The following is an 18754-nucleotide window of genomic DNA, read 5'->3' on the forward strand; positions in this document are numbered from 1 at the left end:
AATCACTTTTAGTAAGCTAGAAAGGAACAAAAATCCTTCCAAAAATTCACACTTTTTAAAGTTTAAGTGTTCATTAACATTGCTATGAACATTATTTTCCAGCATTATATCAATGTTTAAAATGCAATCGAAAAATCCATTCAGTTAAAATCATTATTTTAACAGCTGCTACTAGATTATATGTACTCTTTAACATTCAGTCACCATAACCTGAGTAATTATGTTATCAAAAAATTGGCAGTAATATCTGGAGTCAGTATAAATATTACAAACCCCATTTTTGTAAAGGGAGGGCATGCTGACCCAGGTTATCATCTTACTCCCTTAAGAACTAGTAAAATTTGGGAAAAAGCAGATAGGGATCTAAAATACCGTTGTAAAAATCATGAAGCATCATAATTTCCAACATATTGTCATGAACACCATGATGTTTCTGGGAACAGAGTTTGGCTTATTAAATAAAAAAATATGTACTGAATGCATTTCTTCTTTCTTTGTATGGCAAAGTAGGTTCTACTCCCCAAAAATAGATGCTGTAAGTTAAGGATAATCTGGGAAAAATTTTGGTTGGGAGGACATAAAAGTACAGGTTTCACTCCTGAAAGCATTCAAAGCAACATGAAATCTTAAAGTCTTCAAACCACAAGCTCTAGAAGCCTTACACCACACTACACAATTTCATGATAGAAGCTTTTGTTCCTTTTAAAAATTTGCACTGCTTTAAACTTTCATCCTGTACTTCAAAAAAAATCATATTCCGGCATTAAAGTTACTGACAATGTCTTGTGGACTAGACACTTGTTTATATTGAAAGTACAGCCAATTAAACGAAACCTTGTAATTTAAAGCTTCATGGAGCAGTAATTTTTATGGCCTGATAAGTAATGGAGACAAACTTAGGTAACCCAGAAAGACCCAGACAAATTTATTTATTTAACAGCAAATGTTTACTGGTCAGGCTGCAGAAACAATACTGGATTTTTTCCCTCCTTCACTGCAAAGTACTAAGAGTACACACACGAACAAAGCCAGAGAGAACAAGGAACAGAGTTACAAAAGAACATTAAACCAGAAGATAATTTATCCGCCCTGCTGAGAAGAGCTCAGGGAGGTAAGCCAAAGCATCAGAAAAGAAGAAAATACCAGAGAACTAAACAAAAGGAAGTAGAAGTGTAACACTCAATTAAAATAGTGCAGGAGACTTATACAATATTCTACATCAACCTACACTGATGAAATGATTTCTTGATGTCTCCTCTTGATTATTTACCTATGAAACCAACAGCCCACAGAGCTCCGTATAGGAAAGATCTCTGAAATTATCACTTATACAAAGTATACATGACAAAGAATAGCACTGCCCAAACATTCAGCTAGAGCACAAAGCAAGTATCAGGGTGAAAAAGAACACACCAGCAACACTTCTGCTAATGCTTAAATGTTTCCAATTAGCTGCAATTAGTTCAAGCGTGATGCTTACCTTTAATAGTTTCCTCCACAACTTCTACTACACGATCTATCTGCTGAACCTAAAAAAAGTCAGAAAGTAAATACCTAAGTAGTCAACAACTGGACATACTTTCATATTAACTAGTCTTTCAAGAGTGTCTTCTTCTGGATTAAGGGGTAGTGAAGAATTTTGGGCTGTGTTTTTAGCCAGTTTTTATTCTCTGTGGATCTTAGTCAATCTGCCAAAAGTAACTTTAAAATTTACCACCGAATTTAAACCAAATTTTGTCCTCAAAAATGGCAAGTTCCCATAAATTTGGCAAATAATCACCAGATTGCTCGAAAAGAGTTTAGGCCTTAAGTGCTGTTCGTGGTCCATGACAGGCAATGGTGAACCAGGCACTCAGCACCTGGGTGGCTCAAACAGCCAAAGCGTTCCCTCACCCCAGTCTCCACAGCAAAATAGTGGATGGTGGAGAACACAACAAAAAGCTGAGGATACTGTCAGGGCAGAATATAGGGGAGAAAATGAATGAGGTACTGGAGGGGAAAGACACTGGAACATAGGAAGAAAATAAAAAATACTTTTGTGAAGTTTAACAGAACAAGACATTCTCCTGAACTTGATGCAGGCTGTGTTTGGAAATGGAGAGAAAAGCCCTCATGCTATTCACAACACAGAATAATCTTTAATGATCATTATACAACATCTGCAATAAGGACAACAAATTTATGTTTTAGTATTACATTTGCCAAAATTCACCAAAAATGAGATAAATAGTTCAATTATTTCTTAATAGATGTATTAGTCTTTATTTAAAGTCAATGGCCAACACACTGCTGAGATTTTGGCATATAAACTAAGAGGAATCAACATTAACACTGAAAAATTAAACACTCAGGAATTCTGGAAGCTGAGATTCTTTCCAGAGCTTTCATCCAAACCACCTCTTCTATGTAATTCGACTATAGATATTTACACACACTGCAGGAAAGCCAACTTGTCACACTTCAGTTTGTTTGTAATTTTTCCATAATTCCTTTTTAAACACTGGTTCTCTAAGCTGTACATTACATTAGATTCAGTATGATTTTAGCAGTCTTTCCCTTGGAGTTTCTTTTCCAGCTTGTTTCCAAAACCAGCAGAAAAGCACAAGTTGCAGAGGCTTCAAGACAAGAACCTGGTTTGCAACAACCTGGTCTGGAACTTGGATCCCTTGTATCAAAGCCAGTAAGACTTTCTGCCCTAAACCACCGAGTTTGTCTTTTCCTGTAAATACAAGACTGCACAATCTTGCCTCACATTCATTTTTCCAATCTGTCTAGTAGAAGTTAAAAAAAACCTCACCTATCGTTGGAGTCTGATTTTAAATTCCCAACTGAAGTCAGTTTCTTTCCTCATCTGGGTGTTGGATCAAGTCCATGTCAAAGTATTTTTATTTTTCTTTTTTTTCTTTTTTAATCTTTTGAAATACAGACTTTTAAAATAGGGATGTTCACTATTTTAGATTTTTTAATACAGTATATTAATTATTAAATCTAGAAATTAAGTTATATTATTGCTAATATCTGCATTTTAATATTTTTATTTAAAAAATAAATGTATTTAAATAATTTTCTGAATCACAAGCATTCACATTACAGACATATATATCTAGCAATCAACTTGTACAGAAAGCACACATAAGCAGTTGTATGGAAGACATGCATATTTACATACTTGTGTATATATCCATTTTGGATAGTTTTAAAAATTATGACTCAAGATATTTAACATACGTACTTTCTACTAAATGTTTAAAAATAAACAGAAAAAATCCACTTGAAAATAGAAGTATACACATCTAAAACTACACTACAGACAGGGAGCAAAGTCTGTGTTATATTACCTAAAACATTATTGCTATATGTCTCACTACTAGACTGTTTATGTTCATAACCATTTTAGTAATTTAAAATATGAGCAATCTGGGTGGTTCATAACCTGAGCCACCAATTACTTTCTGCATTGTGCATCTGAAGAATTTTTGCATTGCTCCAAATCCCCTGTTGAATAAAGATGGAAAAAACCCACCAACTATTATATTGCATCCTCATTTGGTTGGATAAATTAAATTATTCTCAATATGTCTGTCAAGAAGATGGCTCATGTAAGTAATTAAAATTATAGGTCTGAGAGACAATGCAATCTGCACCCAGAAATGAATGTTTGTTCTGCCTTACATGTTATTTCCCACGTTAAATATCTTTCATTTGATATTGGAAATTATTTGGCTAAAGTCCCCCAAGCCCCCCTAAAGCCCCCAGGTGCTCAAGAAGAAAATGTGGAATGCTTCCAGTCTGCATTTATGAAGATAAAAGTATCTTAGAAAATGTGAGGTGAACCTGAAGTGAAAAGAGGGAAAGGTTTAGAAAACTCTTATTTGGGAAAAAGAAAAGAGGCGTGGGGGATGAAAAAGTAAAAAAAAATTGCAAAGTCATAGTAATGAAATTTTCTCAAATATATAAAGGTCTGCTGGATGCTTTTCCTCACGTCTCACTAACCTTATGGATAATTCTAGACTGGTATCAAAGATATGTGTAAACCTTCAGAGCAGAGCTCCAATAATGTCTCTCTCCATCAGGCATGAGGAAGTCCATGAAGCAGACATCCTGGTGGTGTATGAAGGGAAGCAACACCATTCCTCAACATTTCTTTGCAGAGTGTCTCAAAAAAACAACCCCCCAGGACTGACAGCAGGACACCACTGCTGGGTGTGGTTAGTGCACCCCACTTGGTTCCATAGATCTTGTGGGACCTTGGTTCCAGCATAGTTAAGTACATTTTGGACCTCATTGTCCACTTCAAATGGTTCTCCATTAGGAGGTGAACAAGAGCCACAGGCAGAACAGAGCTGAAAGCTGAGCAGTACTATGCAAAAAGAAAAAAAAAAAAAAAAAACACGACATTCAACCACCACAAATCAGGGCTGGTGCAGAAATCTCGGTTGAGACTGATAAGGCCGAGAGCATAGGCAAGGCGCATGAACCCATGAAGAGTAGCCAAAGCAGGAAACTGGTGAAAAAGCAAGGATAAAAAGGATAAAGAGTTTTATCAAAGTATGAAGGCTAAGTTGAAACAAAGGCCAGGAAAAATCTTTGACCCTTCCTGGTGGGATCAGAGCTAGGCATAAGTGCAGCTCAGCAATCATTTGTATTCATAATAACCTAGCACTGCCAAACCCCCCACTACACCATATCCCTAAGCACCAAATCTACACAACTTTTAAATACCTCCAAGGATTGTGTCTCAACCATTTCCCTGAGTAGTTTGGTCCAATGCATAACCACCCTTTACATAAAGAAATTTTTCCTAAGATCTATAGTCTATTTGAGGTAATTAGAACATGCTGTTTATAACCCTGAAGATTTTAACTCCAGATCACCAACTCTCAGTTTCATCTCACCTTGTTTAGGGATCTCTGCCAAATGCTGGATGTTAAAAGACTACTCAGCCTATCCCCTCTCTAAAGCCAGTAAAAGGGAAATACAGGGCTTCAAAAGGCACTTCATGTCTTCTAAAAATCTAAATTATTTTAGAGATAATTATCTTCATTGACCATAAAGAGAGCTGAGCAAAACAGACTCTCAAATTACAGCACTTAGGCAAGATAAATCTAGGGCTTAATACATAACTTCAAAAGGCATGTGACTAGCCACCCTGGCTTCAGAGGGATAACATCTATGTTTAAAATCTTTGCTGACAATACCGACCATGGTAATGGGCATTGCTCTGGGTTAGGAATGTATTCTGAGAGGAGGATCTACACAAACTTTAAGGGAAGGTGACTACCCCAGAGATGCACATAAACAACTGATTTTCATTACTGAACAGTGACACAGATGAAAGATAATTCTTATCTAAATTAACTGCTACACCCTTTGATTTATAGCATAGTACATAACTGCTGTAGAAATTAACATTTTCTATTTGCACATCCAATTTTCAGTTTAAAAGCAGGTGTTTAACTGACACTCTTTTCTGACTTCCCAGGTTCAAGTGTCCTATATGAATATCAACATGGGAATTAAAAAGCCAAAGCCGACCAGCTGAGATTTGTATTAAATTATTCTCAGCCATAAGTTACAGATGAACAGTGTCCACCTGTTCCCAGGTTTCCAGCATGCTTTCCAAGAAGTTCTGCTAATTCAAATAATTCAGAGTAAAATTCCATCAAATTTGGCTTTCATGAAATACATATTGGATATCTGCATTCATGCAAGGCTCTGTTTTAAGGGCAGCAGACAGGCTCGCAATCTTGAATGCAGTCTGGCCTTATAAATGCTGCAAGGTAGACAAGTATCACTATCTCTGTTTTGCAAACATCATTGAAACTTTTATGAACTGAACCACAGAAATACCATCTTCCTCGTTTATGAGGCCAAAGCAGTACGGATGTACGGACACTTGGCATCTTGGTACGGTTCCAGTGATTTCCTTTCACAATGGCACTGATGAAGCTCTGCTCAGTGAAGCATTTTACAAATGAAGGAATAAGGTACATTAAACTTAAAAGTGTATACCAATTACAGGTGTAGAGCTTGAGAAATAAAGTGCCTGTTTTTTGTAATGCACTTAGCATTTTTTATGCTGCACCATCTATTTTATTGCAGTGCTCCTAGTGTTACGTGCTGCTGCTGGGAGTGTTCAGCATTCCCACTAATCACGTTCCAGAGTTTCAGACTGGATATGAAAAGAAAATTACTTAAAGCTTGCCTTATACAGTAGAATAGCCAGGGAAAAGGGTTAGTTGGAGGTCAGGAGAATGCAAGGAGCTTTGGCAGAGGGCTTTTCATAGCTATATACTTCTCCTGGGAGCAGTGACTTCAGGTTCACCTTGGCTGAAGGGCCTGCAGTGCCCTACCACGCATGGGACCTGCACCTTCTGACTCAAGAGAGTTGCAGCAAAGGGGGGTTTACAGCCTTCCAGAGTAGCAACACCGGATTGGTTGTGAGCGTTTGTGCAGATGAAAGATTAGGCATGACAGACTTCCCTTGGGTGATGGGAGTATGGCAGAAGGTGATAGGTCTTTGATGCTAGATGTTACACTGAGAAAAATAGAGAAGGAAGGAGAATTGGAGTTCTCATTCAGGATTCACTCACCTGTGGAGCTATTGTATGCATTTAATGGAATACATATGTGAATTAGGCCCTGTGCTTTCAGTCTGCACAGCAAGTTTGATGATTTCAAAGCACAGATACATGGGCTTTGTGAAGCCTCTTAAGATCTATAAACTCCCAGCAACCTGACCAGGGGTTCCAATACATAGCATCATTTGGAGATTAAGCATCTTAAAACTCCAGAAAATGTCAATGAAATAAAATATACTATTCCAATGATTCAACTATCACAGGGAGCAAGGGTTTTGTATGTTCTTGTATGCAGCTCAGGAAGTGAAGAAACACTACCATTACCTACATCCAATCATGGGTCCCAAAACATAAGCTGTCGGCTAAATCTTTCATTGCCCCTTATGTCTCCTTTTCCTTCCCCCATAATCCCCTCAAAACAATTAGCAGTCACACTTCCTACTTCTCAGCAACTAGAAATAAAAAGTGAGGAATAACTACATAGGAGAGTTGATGTCTCTTTTTGCACTGCACAAGCACTTGAGTTTGAAGTGAGTACACCACAAACACAAAGGAGTAAGCTTTGGAAACCACCAGAGGGGAACTGGCTGTGAACCTCTGTAATGCATCATTATGTGCTTCAGGTACTTTACACCCTTGGCAGGTTTATTACTGCCTAGAGTTTCCCCGTTCCACAAAAGAGCTCCTTCACCTTGTCATGTGACATTATGGTTTGCCTTACACACAGCCTATGGCAAGGCCTCAACCCACATTATGTTTATAAAGTAGCAATTACTTTAAAGAAATACAGAAGCACAGTAACATCACAAATGGTAAGAAGGATATGAAGTTGCCCTTCCTTTCCTTCTGCCCAAATCAGGTAATAAATAAAGAACAGTGGAAGTTCAGTCCTGTATTTTTCAAATGCAGATCAAAACAAGCTCTGGTTTACTAGAATTTCTCTGGTAGTTACAACACAACTTCCTCCTCCATCCTAACAAGAGGAGCAGAAGATACTCTGACACACTGCCTTTAGAAAGCCACCCTGAGGGAGTTACAATTGCTGGTAAATAAACATATTCTCAGAAAACACAGTCCTTTAAAATAAATAATGAAAAAGAGAAAAAAAAAAAAAAAGGGCGGGGGGAGAAAACAGCAGAACTCATATAAGCAACAATAAATCAACCATGTCTCTCAGCTAAGATGAAGACCAACCTGGTATTAACGAAAGATTTTCAAAACTGTACCCTTAATGCTTAAAATTTTAAAGTAGAATCAATATCCTATTGCCAACAGAACATTTTCTATTTCTTAATTCTGAAAAAACTGCCTTTCAAAAATATTTTGCAATAGTAAGATAACAAGTCTTGTCCTTTAAATACAGTCACCCTCTCACATATATTCTTTATAAAATGGGAAGAAAATTTTAAATGTACCAACTGAAAACACAGACAATAATATGCTCTTAGCTTTGTTTTTGTTAATAGTTTTGCCTCAAGACTGAGACCTTTCTGAGCTGAGGGATCTCTTACTTAAAGCACAGTAAATTTTATGACAGCAATGACAGCCAGAGGACACTGTCCTTATTGCAAAGACTATATTTCAGTATTTTCAGGTCTAGTTTCAAAGTACTTGGGAACACTGCATTAACACCTCATTCATCTCCTAACAGAAATCCTCCTGCAAAAAATACTAATATTTTTCATGAAACACTGGTTCTAGGTACTGAAATGAAGATGATGAGAAGCGGTAAATTTTCAGAAATTACATGTTACCTAAAAGAAAATTTTAAAAAAGAAGGGGGAAATGTTTTAAAAAAAATAAAAATCAAACTTCCCAATTTTAATAGGTTAAATTCATCAAAACTGAAACATCAACTTACAATTTTGGTCAAAGGATAGTGATTTCCTCATTTTTGTTCCCTCTGTCTACATATGTGTAGGTATTATTATCCTCGTTATAACAACCAATTATGGATCAATAATTTTGTGGCCTCTGAGCAAAGAGGAAGTCCATTCACCCATTTTACTTTTTTCTTTTCCAAAGGTGATTCAATGATACAGTAGTACCACATCCCACAGAATACTGAAAACATTTTATTACTTAAGTTAATGCTCTGTGGGTTCATTTTCAAGGTAAAGCTTGGTAACTGTTTAACAAGTCTGTCACCAGTGGATTTAACTCTTCAGACTGCCTCAAATTTAATGAAAATAATAATTGTTATTTTCCATTCTGCTTAATAGTGTGAAGTAAAAAAACAACCACCAAACCCTCATCTGCTCTAGTCCCCTACACTTTTTCCACTGATTTTAACAAAGGTCTTAAGGCTTGTCTTAGAGCAAATAAACTGTGATATTCTTAAGACTATGGTAATTGATACCTTCATCCTGGATGAAGCCTGGAAATCTCCAGGCTTCAAAGGGCACTGGAAGTCAGTTCCAACAACAGCATCCTTTTCTTTCTCCCCTCATGCCACAGCCAAATCAAATCACCCTCGAGTGAAGGAAAAGTTTAAATGTTGTATAATGCAAAAAGATGAACAGGAGGGGGACATGGCAGGAAGCTTCTCCACTGCTTTTTCCAAGAGTCTAGATATTGACATCAACATATTGAAAACATTCATGAAAACCTTTGATTTCTAAAGATACATACCCCTATAATACTCAAACCTTTCAGGTACTCCTGGCGAGGTTGGGCTTGTGGTACACAACCTGCTAGAACAACTTTCTTCTTCCCTTCTTGGGCTTTCCTAAAGAAGGACAAACAGTATGTCAATATTTTTTTAGTTATCATTTTCAACTACAACACAGTCATATTATGCATGTGACAACAGAAAGCAATCACAATGAAGACCTCACCAAATCAGAAGCAACTTGGATATGTCTGAGCCTCAGAAACCAAACAAACCAACACACCAAAAGAACCCCATTTCAAGCTAGAGCACACCTGGTTCAGTTTGGGGAGTACATACAGAGACCATGACCATTGCATATCTTGGACAAAAACACAACCCTGAAACCTCTAATCAAGTTCACTTAACTTTACTTGCCAAAATGGTAGAAAAGAAACTGGCTAAGAAAGATGGGATAGAGTAATTAACATCGATTCAAGAAGCTACACAGAATGCAAGGGACAGAGGACAGGACGCAGGCAGGAACCCTTAACTCAGAACATTTATGTAGCATATATGTAGCTACATTTATGCAGCACCAGTCAGAATTGACCAGTTACACCAGTCTTCTGATGGGTACTTAAAACATTTATTTACTTTGAAATATGCAGTTGCTTTAAAATGTTTAAGTATTTAAGCATATTGAGCACTTTCAAGCCTTAAGTACTTGCCTCTGGCTGAGAAACATTTGTCTGGATACCTTATGTAACTCCTTAGCTTTAATGCTACCTTAGCATCAAGCAGGAAATCAAAACATTAAAATGAAATGGTTAACACTGTTCATTTCATTAGTAACATTTTCACTCACTTTGAATTCAACAGTGAGTATTAAGCCAGCACTAAGTCTCAAAACTAATGGAAGGCCTGCACAGAACTAGCAGCTGCACGCAAAACAGTGAGATGCAAAATTTGCCAATGTTCATCAAACTTTGAAGATCATCCATTAGCACAATAACCAACACAACAACTGCATTGCAATGTGCAAAACATGAAAGAAAAGTGCTGAATAAGTTTAGGTGATCGGCTAGGTCTAACATATTATGGGTTGCTTCAAGAACAATCCTTCACGGTTGCATATCGTATCACAACCTCCTGGCAGGCTTCTGTCAAACTGGAATCTTTTCTCCAGCAAGGTATGAATTCATGAAGTGTTTAACTTTATGTTGGAATAGGCTAAGACACGTCATCACACCTTTCAGAAAAAATATCCACAATACACAGGTACTTAGACAATTTTATACTCTTCAGCTTTCTTGAGCTGTCTCCAAGATGAATGCACTAAAGGAAGTGATGTTCAACAAGCACATGAATGCTAAATGACCATCTGTCTATTTCCAGCAATGGCAATTTTAACAAAAAAATCCCCAACCAACCCAGAGTGGTACCACAGACAGTTTCCCTGCTCAGAATTTTCACTCCACACTTGTTATATGGACAAATCTGTTTACAATTTACAGCTCAAATGAAAGCTCATAATAACACACAGACTGTAATAATAAAGGAGATCGCAGGCCATATTGCCAAATACCTTGTGTTGGATGCTGCACTAAAATGAGGTATTTTAAAGGAAAGAAACAAACACAGGTGAGAAATAACAAGAAAATAGATTATGACTGTTACTTCATATCCAATATAAATGCAGCAAATGTCTATAAGATATTTGATTTTGTTTTAGTGGGACTTTCAGGAAATGTTCAGACATTCATCATACAGAACCTTGTTAGTCCTCTACTTGCACACTAAGTGTATAATATAAATGCACATCTTCTTATCTCTTCCTTGATAATATTTCTGTGGGTAAAGAACTATGATAAGACACTAATTTAGTCTATTTCTTCAGCACAGAACATAGAAACATGTCTCCAAAACCTGTGATCCCTCTTTTCTTTCAGTGGTAAACACTGAAGGGTTTTGCAAAACTTCAATGGAGGTTACCTACTACTTATCCAAGAAAAAATAACAAAATAAAAATCATACTTCATGCATTGCCTAAAAGTGTCACATAGCACCATGTGACACTCCACTAACTCAAAGGATAAAAATCACTACTTATATAGTCTAACAGACTCAACCTAATGCCTGGAGGCAAGACAATAAGCCCTGTCTCCAGCAAACAAAGCACACATCCCTAGGCAACTTGGCATCTGGTATAATCTGCTGCAAGCAACAGCCTGCTCCATCTACTTGAAAACCTGTGAGCACCAAAGAAGAAAAAGCTTTTATTCACGTCATTTTATCTGAGAAGAAAAAAAAATAAACAAAGTTTCCCTTGACACATTAAATGGCATTTTAATGTTATTTCACAGCTTTAACATTTTGCCATATCTTCTGGGACTATAACTAGTGCTAGCGGCGGGAAAAAGTTAAAATGAATATTCTTCATAAGAAGCATTGCCTTCACTTAACTTTTTAAAAGTTGTACAGGTCTCTACAGAATAAAGAATTTTGTACACTGAGATTTTTTTTTAAATGCAATTAAGTGGAAATGCCAGAACTAAATTTTCAATCATAGCAGATTTTCATTACCTTCATAATATACCACACAATACGTAAAACCCACCATAAATGAAAAGCCATTGTAAGGAAATTATTTGTTTTGCCTCATTTTCAAGAAACCACTACTCAAAATATGCATTCCAGTGCTATATTGTCACCTCCTTTTAATAGTGTTTAATGAGCCCTACTCATATTAACAAAAGCCTGCAAAAATTATCCTTCAGAAATCTAGTTAGCATGAGAACTGTATTAGAAGAGCCTTTAGTCTTCAAAAATATGAATATTAAGGAGACTAATACCTCATGGAATCTAGTAGGTGGCATGAATAAATACATCTTCTCTTTTAGAAGCCTTTCTATTTTTAAGTTACATGAACTTTACCTTGAACTTTCAATTTAATTGACTCATGAAACATCTTCTAGAAATCCTCATTTCTAAAAGCTACTTGCAAGATATACATCTGAATACAAATTTAATTAGAGCAATTTTTTTTTTTTAAGAAAGGAATTATTCAAGCTACTTCCTAACTAATGGGTGGGAAATAAAAAACAAGTGGGAAACAACAGGAGCATGAAGTGCTGCATACAGCAGAGGACTCACACAAGATCACAAGATTTATACCCCATTGCAGAGATAGTGAAATATGTTCCATGTATTCTGCCTTTAAAAAGCAGATTTGAGAATGTAACTGGAGAATTTCTGCCTTGCTCATGAGCACTTGTATTTATGTTAGGAACCTTCCCAAACAGGGATATTCTTCTCACAAATTCTATGTAGTTTGGTGCATGGTTCCCCTAATTTTTATTTTTTAAGCTCCACAAAAGTTTAGTCAGTAATACAACAAAGACAAAGAAACACCTCCCACCCTCCAAAAAAGCTCCCCATAAGCACTTGCTACATCAGCACCATGTGTATATCAACACTGCTGGATTCCATGGCAGCCAGTGGAGGAAGCCATTCCACTTTTTCATAACTCACACAGATACTCGGATGGAACCACCAAAAGAAAAAAGTTAGGGACATTTCCCTGAGGTTCAAATCTAAGGAAGGCAATAAGAAAGTGAAAGCAGAGAAGATGGGCCAAGTTCAACAGAAGACAATCTGTGATATTGAAAGTAATTGCTAACTTGCTCTTTGCTAGAGACAAGAGGAGCCACCACTGCTTGCCTGCTCATTTCCCTTTCCATAAGCAGAGTTGCCCACTGGATTTTTGTAAGCTGCGAACTCTTAAGTAACTCGTAGCTTTTAGGGAGCCACCACTACACCCCACCAAGGGATCCCAGCTGCAGAGGAAGGCTTAACAGGCCTCTGAAATAAAAAGCAGTCTGGTCTGCAGGGAGGAAAGCTGATAAGCTACAGACTTGTCAGCATGAAACATGCAATTTGTAAAGTGCTGCTCTAGTACCAGATATGTGAAACCATAGGAGACCAAGTATTTTGCCTGCAAACCCCACATTTTCTCCTCCAAAACCCATTGTTTGTGAAATTAAATAATGAAGAAGCGTGTAAACAATGAGCAGAAGGTTGCCTGCAGCAGGACAAAGTAACAGTCAAATACAAGTAAGAGAAGAAGCAAGAGTGGAATTTTTAAACAAAAGCAAGAAATTAAGGGGGAAAGTGCTTTACAGTGAGCTTCTTCAGCTTTGTATGGATAGCACTTGGGAAATGTTCATAAAACAAGAACTATTTCTAATGCTAAAGTACAACAGGAAGTAACTTTGTTATCTGAAACGAAAAAGCAATTATTTCAATTCTACTCCCACGATGACAACAGACCATCCCTGAGCTATTCCCACCAAATGCAGCACTCACCTCCTAGTGTTGTACCTGCACAAACCTGGCAACTTCCCCATAAGATGTGTATACTTAAATGGAATTGTGCAATGCATCATTGTAGTCTATTCATACCATTCCCACTGCCTCCCGTTACACACAATTCACAACAGTCCTTATCAGGTGTTTTCGAAAAGTGTGAAGCCATAAAGAAAGGGGAGCTCTGTGTCTAGAAGTGACCAAAGAAATGTCAGTATACATGAAGAAGTTCTGCTACAGCAGCTCTAGCTAAATACAGTATTAGCTGGGTATATGATGAGATCAGGCTGCCAATGGTTATAAAAAGTAAAATTCAGGAGATACCACTTCCCAGGCTGTAGAAATGGTGTTGTGATGTCTCTGGGGAAAAAGAAATGCTATTTGGCTGAAGATGCAAATATGGTAAAGATCTTCCAACTCTGTCATCTGCTGAATTAATCAGCAGAAAGCCACAAGTCTTAAAGAGAGTGCAGCATCCATGGAATGAAAAGATGGTGCCTGTACAGCATTTGGAATACCTTCCTGAAAATCCATAAAACCACACAGCTCTTTTCTTTTTGAGAAATTACAAACGGTAATTAAATCATGGCTTTACAGGCTTTGAGCGAATGTAATGTCTCATTAGTACCCAAAGGCTTGCTTCCCATCCTCTCTGTCTGCTGTTGTTGCTCTTACCTTTCTCCAACTTCAACGCCCCCTCTTTCTCATTTCTGGCCATCTGGTATCACTCCTCCTCTGCTCCAAGCTCTGCAGCTCACTGGGCCCTTCCACAGCCCCATTTAACTCATTGATATAGGAGAAATTTATTGAGCCAAGACTGGGGAGTTTTAACCATTCTGTCCCATTAAGTTAGCTCATGGGAGAAGGGATGCAGCAGAACCAAAACAGGGATAACGAAATGCTGTTGGGAAGGAAACAAAAAAAGAGAAGGACACGGGAACTCCTTGTTTTATCTCTAGTGAGCTTAACAAGTCTCATGAAACCTTTGAGGTTGCAATATGCTGAGCAGAGTGGGTGAGTAAGAAGCAGAAAGGATATTAGAAACTCATAAATTTTCTGCTTTCAAAGTTAGGGACAGCCCCATATACAAAGGATTGTGGAAAACCTAATGAAAGCTTGTCAACATTATTAATCAGAGCAGAACCACTCAGGAGTCTGCTTAGGCATGTCAGCTTCATTGTGCACTTCCACAGCCCCCAAAAAATTACTGTAATTTATCTGTGCGGCATGTGAAGATGCAAAGTTCATTTGAGGATGTTTATGCTGATTATTGGAGTTTACTGAACTGCTCTTGAAGGACCAGTCTTTAGCAAAGCGGCCATCTCACTGCCAAGCAGCACCCACCAAATTTGCCAAATATCACTTCCTGTGGCAAATACCATCAGGTAGCATGCAAATATTCCAGGGCAAAAATAAGTTGCACGTCCTCCTTCTGACAAAGGCGAGCATGTCTTCTCTGAAAGTACTTCAAAAAGATAAAAATGCTTGCTCCATCAAACTCCAAACTGAGGCTGTAAAGACATGCTCCAAGCAAAAATTAATAAATAAAAGTATAAAAATATCCTTCCCTAAGAGAGTTTTTTATAGCAGGTGAAACGTCAGCTTTGAGAATAACCCCAAGACTCACATGCTACATACCAAATTACTCCCCAAGTTTCTGAAATGAATGGAAACTTGTTTTCACCCAACTACCTGACATGCAGGTGAAATGACTGCAGCTTTGTCTGCAAAAGGCAATCTGAATTGAAACTTAGACCCAGTCAAATCAGTGCCTGAGTTTTACTCAAATTTTCTGTAAATGTAACTTTATAGACAGCAATTAAAGATGCAACAGCTATTCCTGGGCAGTCATTACTCACACAAATATAGCATATTAGTGGTAAGGATGGTCTTTTCTTCCTGCAAAGGCTTTCAATTTAATAGTTCAAAGACTTAATCAAACTGAAAAATCAGACCAGAATGTATTCAAGAAGAGGATGGGATGAAGGAACAAATCCTCAATCTCACCTTGGCCCTGGCTAGTAATTTTTGTAGCCCCAAGCAAGGCTGAATTGATCAACATGAGAGAGAAACTTCCAGGATGTCTTTTGGTCAGGCTAGGTAAAAATGGTTACATGCTGGTTCCTGTCCCTACAGATGATTAAGAAAACAGATTTTTAAAAATCAATATACCATAACTTTAAGCAAATCTGCAAAACCCATAATTAGAAGTTATCAGCCTTACAACTGTTCTTAAAAGGAAAGTGTAATTAATGACAATCTGCTCCTTAAAAAAATTCATCTTGGCTGCTGGCAGACAGATTTTAACTTGTTGGCTAAAAAGCATATATATTTTAATTTTTTTTTTTCTTGTAATTACCAAGTTGTTAGTTTGGGTTTTTTTTTTCCTTTTTCTGTTTATTGAGAAGACTGAGGGACCTTGCCATGTAACAGAAAATACTAGAAATAGAATTTGTCCCCCCAAGACTGTTGAGCAGACTGGGGCCTGGCAATCTGCTCAGGGGGTGCCAAGACACCCACTCACAGGTTCAAACCTCCCCCAGCTCTTGTCAAGTGAACAGCACTGTCTGCCAGGACTTGTTGAGCACTGACAAACCTTCACTGCCTAACACAGGTGACATCCATGCTTTTGTACTTGCTAGAACGTCGAGAGAAAATTTCTTTCTGCAGTATTTTGTAAGCGTTTAGGCTCCCACCATACCTCAGATAAAATTGCCAAGTATTTGCCTTTGCTGCTCTACAAATCTGGGGTTTATGAGTTTTGATTTCAAGCACATTGTTGGTAGGAGATACTACTATGCTCCTCAGCTCCTTTTCTTCCTCCCTCCTTTCAGTGCTCTTCTTTATCCCTCTGCTGACAGCACGAGCACTCTCAACTTCTCTGAGGCACAGAGTACCAGATACACTGAAGTTCTGCCCACTCAGTCTTGAAAAGCAGAGGCTGCTAGAAGACAATCTACCAGGGAGCTGATGGAGGTGGCAGAAACTGGAATTGCCCTTTAAAAAAATTTGCAGTTTCTGAACATCCTTGAATCTTTATGTTCTTTAGCAGAGAGATGACAAGTTGTAGTAGGGTTGTAAAAATATTTCACTGTCTTTCTACATCTCCAGTTTCGTGCAAGCCTTTCTTCAGAAGAATCTAAGAAGCGACAATGGTGAGAGAGTTTTCAGAAGCAGAAATAACTCCAAAGCTCTAGCAGCAATTTTGTCTTTTCTCTTTGCCTTCTGAAACTACTTTCCTTCTTTAAGAGCAAGCATTTTCACTTCTTTCTACTACACCAAAAAAACAAGACTTCATGCTACCCCTTCAAATTGGAAAACTTAATCCTGTTTGGAATTTATTTTTGCATATCTAGATGGACTATCAAAAGGTACACTTGTCTCAAAAACAGTGAAAGGAAATCTCAAATAAATTCACTTGGAAAGTGACAGTAAACTTCTGACAGATTAAAAAAATGGAAGTCAAAATCATAACTGTGAACTTTTATATCAACCACACAGCCCTTATGCTATTCCTCTGTTCTTTCAACATATATTCCTGCAGGAATGAGAATATTCTATCATAGCATTTATAGCATATCTCTCCTTTGTATTTAGTTAACTGACAATTTATTCTATTCACCTTCCCAATCTCACCCCCCTCTTAGTTCTATTAATCTCTTTTTTTTAAAAAAGGAGTGCAGTTTAGGGCACAGAATAATGATTGTAATTAATGTGTGAAATACTACACTGCCTCTCAGGTTCAAAGTACAGGCAGGCTTCAAGTTATATGTATGCATGGCCAATGGTTGTAATAGAAAACCCTGTTGATACAATGACTAAAAAATGAAATTAGTGTTGAATGAAAATTAAATAATCCATTCTCCCCTGCCCCACAGAGGTAGAGGATGCTTCTCACTAACAAGCTACCTACAAAATTTTAAAAGGATTTGTTCTATAAGCGGTACTTCTCCATTTTTTTTTGCTAATTATAATACACCAGGAATCTTCTTCCATAGGGTAAGGACGGTGAACATCCAGAAAAAGAAAGCAGAATTTACATGAACTAAACACACAGAGCAGTACATGATACCAACAGTGTTTTACCAAGTCATCAGAACAAAACCCCAGCACAATTCCATGGCATGTCTGACATGGAACATTCTGATTAAAAAATCAAGGCTAACAAAGGAACTAACAGCCAGCTCATTTTTTCTTGGACTCCTCCAGGGCAGCTGAGGAAGAAAACCACAGACCTGAAAGGCAGCCAAAATTCTGAACATCCAGGCTTTTGGTTTTGTTTTTTTTTTTTTTTCCTCAAAATCAGGTGGCTACAGCTACTACATGAAAGAAACAAAAATAACTCCTTGAGAGCCACTAAATATAGTTTTCATCTTATGTGCACAGAAGACTGTCAGAAGTTATCCAACAAAGAAAAGAAATAAAATTCAATGAAGTAATTTTTCAGAACAGTAAGCTGCATGTTCTTTTTCCCTTATGGAAATGCTATACAAGTGGCCCCACTGTGGTTAGTTTTTGTGAGGAATTATGAAATAGAAAAGGACTATAACATAGTGTGATAAAACAGGGGGGAAAAAAGCAACGAAGAGCAGAGCAGAAAATTAAAAAAAAAAAAAAAATGATATTTCACTCCTCAACACTGGAACCTTCATTCTGTCCAAATTGCACTGTATCACATTTTTATTAACCTTTGGGTTTTGTGATTGCTTTAAATTTTTCCAATAAAGCCCAGCAAGCTCTTCCTAATCAAAACAGATTAGAATTGATCACAGGACCTGAACAGTAACACAAATTATCCACTAGCCTCTACATTCCTGATTATTTTAGCAGTTCTCCAATGGACCTGCTCATATCCCTCAACTGCCTCAGCTACACTCAAGACACAGCAATCCAGGTGAAGCCCCACCAAGTAAAGAACAATAAATGCCTCCTCTCAATATCCTGTTCATGTTTTACTTATTTACAACTGAGAATGACTCATGAAAGCTGGCTCATGTTTCTGGGTCTTCACCATACATCCCACATTCTTTGCAACAGGCCACTTAGCCACCAACCTTAGCTCAGTAAATTATCAAGAGGTGTCAACTAACTCTTCATTGATATCTTTAATTTCCCATTGTTTCACACCACACCTGAAAGAATGGTAAAGATCCTAACAATTCTCCATGGACTACATTTTGACATACAATTTATTTGTATGGTTTTTGTATGGCTA

The 18754-nt window shown here is 37.5% G+C and overlaps 1 protein-coding gene across 5 annotated transcripts in view; it reads right to left on the reverse strand.

The window, feature by feature from the left end:
• Positions 1-18754, reverse strand: part of CDKAL1 (CDK5 regulatory subunit associated protein 1 like 1) — a 379245-nt gene that overhangs the window by 250372 nt on the left and 110119 nt on the right. For all 5 annotated transcript variants that reach the window (XM_053936121.1, XM_053936155.1, XM_053936129.1 and 2 more), the window contains 2 exons: positions 9213-9309; positions 1481-1529 (listed from right to left, as the gene is read on the reverse strand). In XM_053936121.1, the coding sequence (XP_053792096.1) occupies positions 1481-1529; positions 9213-9309 (146 nt within the window). The remainder of the gene's footprint in view (positions 1-1480; positions 1530-9212; positions 9310-18754) is intronic.

This window comes from Vidua chalybeata, chromosome 1 (assembly GCF_026979565.1).
Source record: "Vidua chalybeata isolate OUT-0048 chromosome 1, bVidCha1 merged haplotype, whole genome shotgun sequence".
In the NCBI taxonomy this organism is placed as follows: domain Eukaryota; kingdom Metazoa; phylum Chordata; class Aves; order Passeriformes; family Viduidae; genus Vidua; species Vidua chalybeata.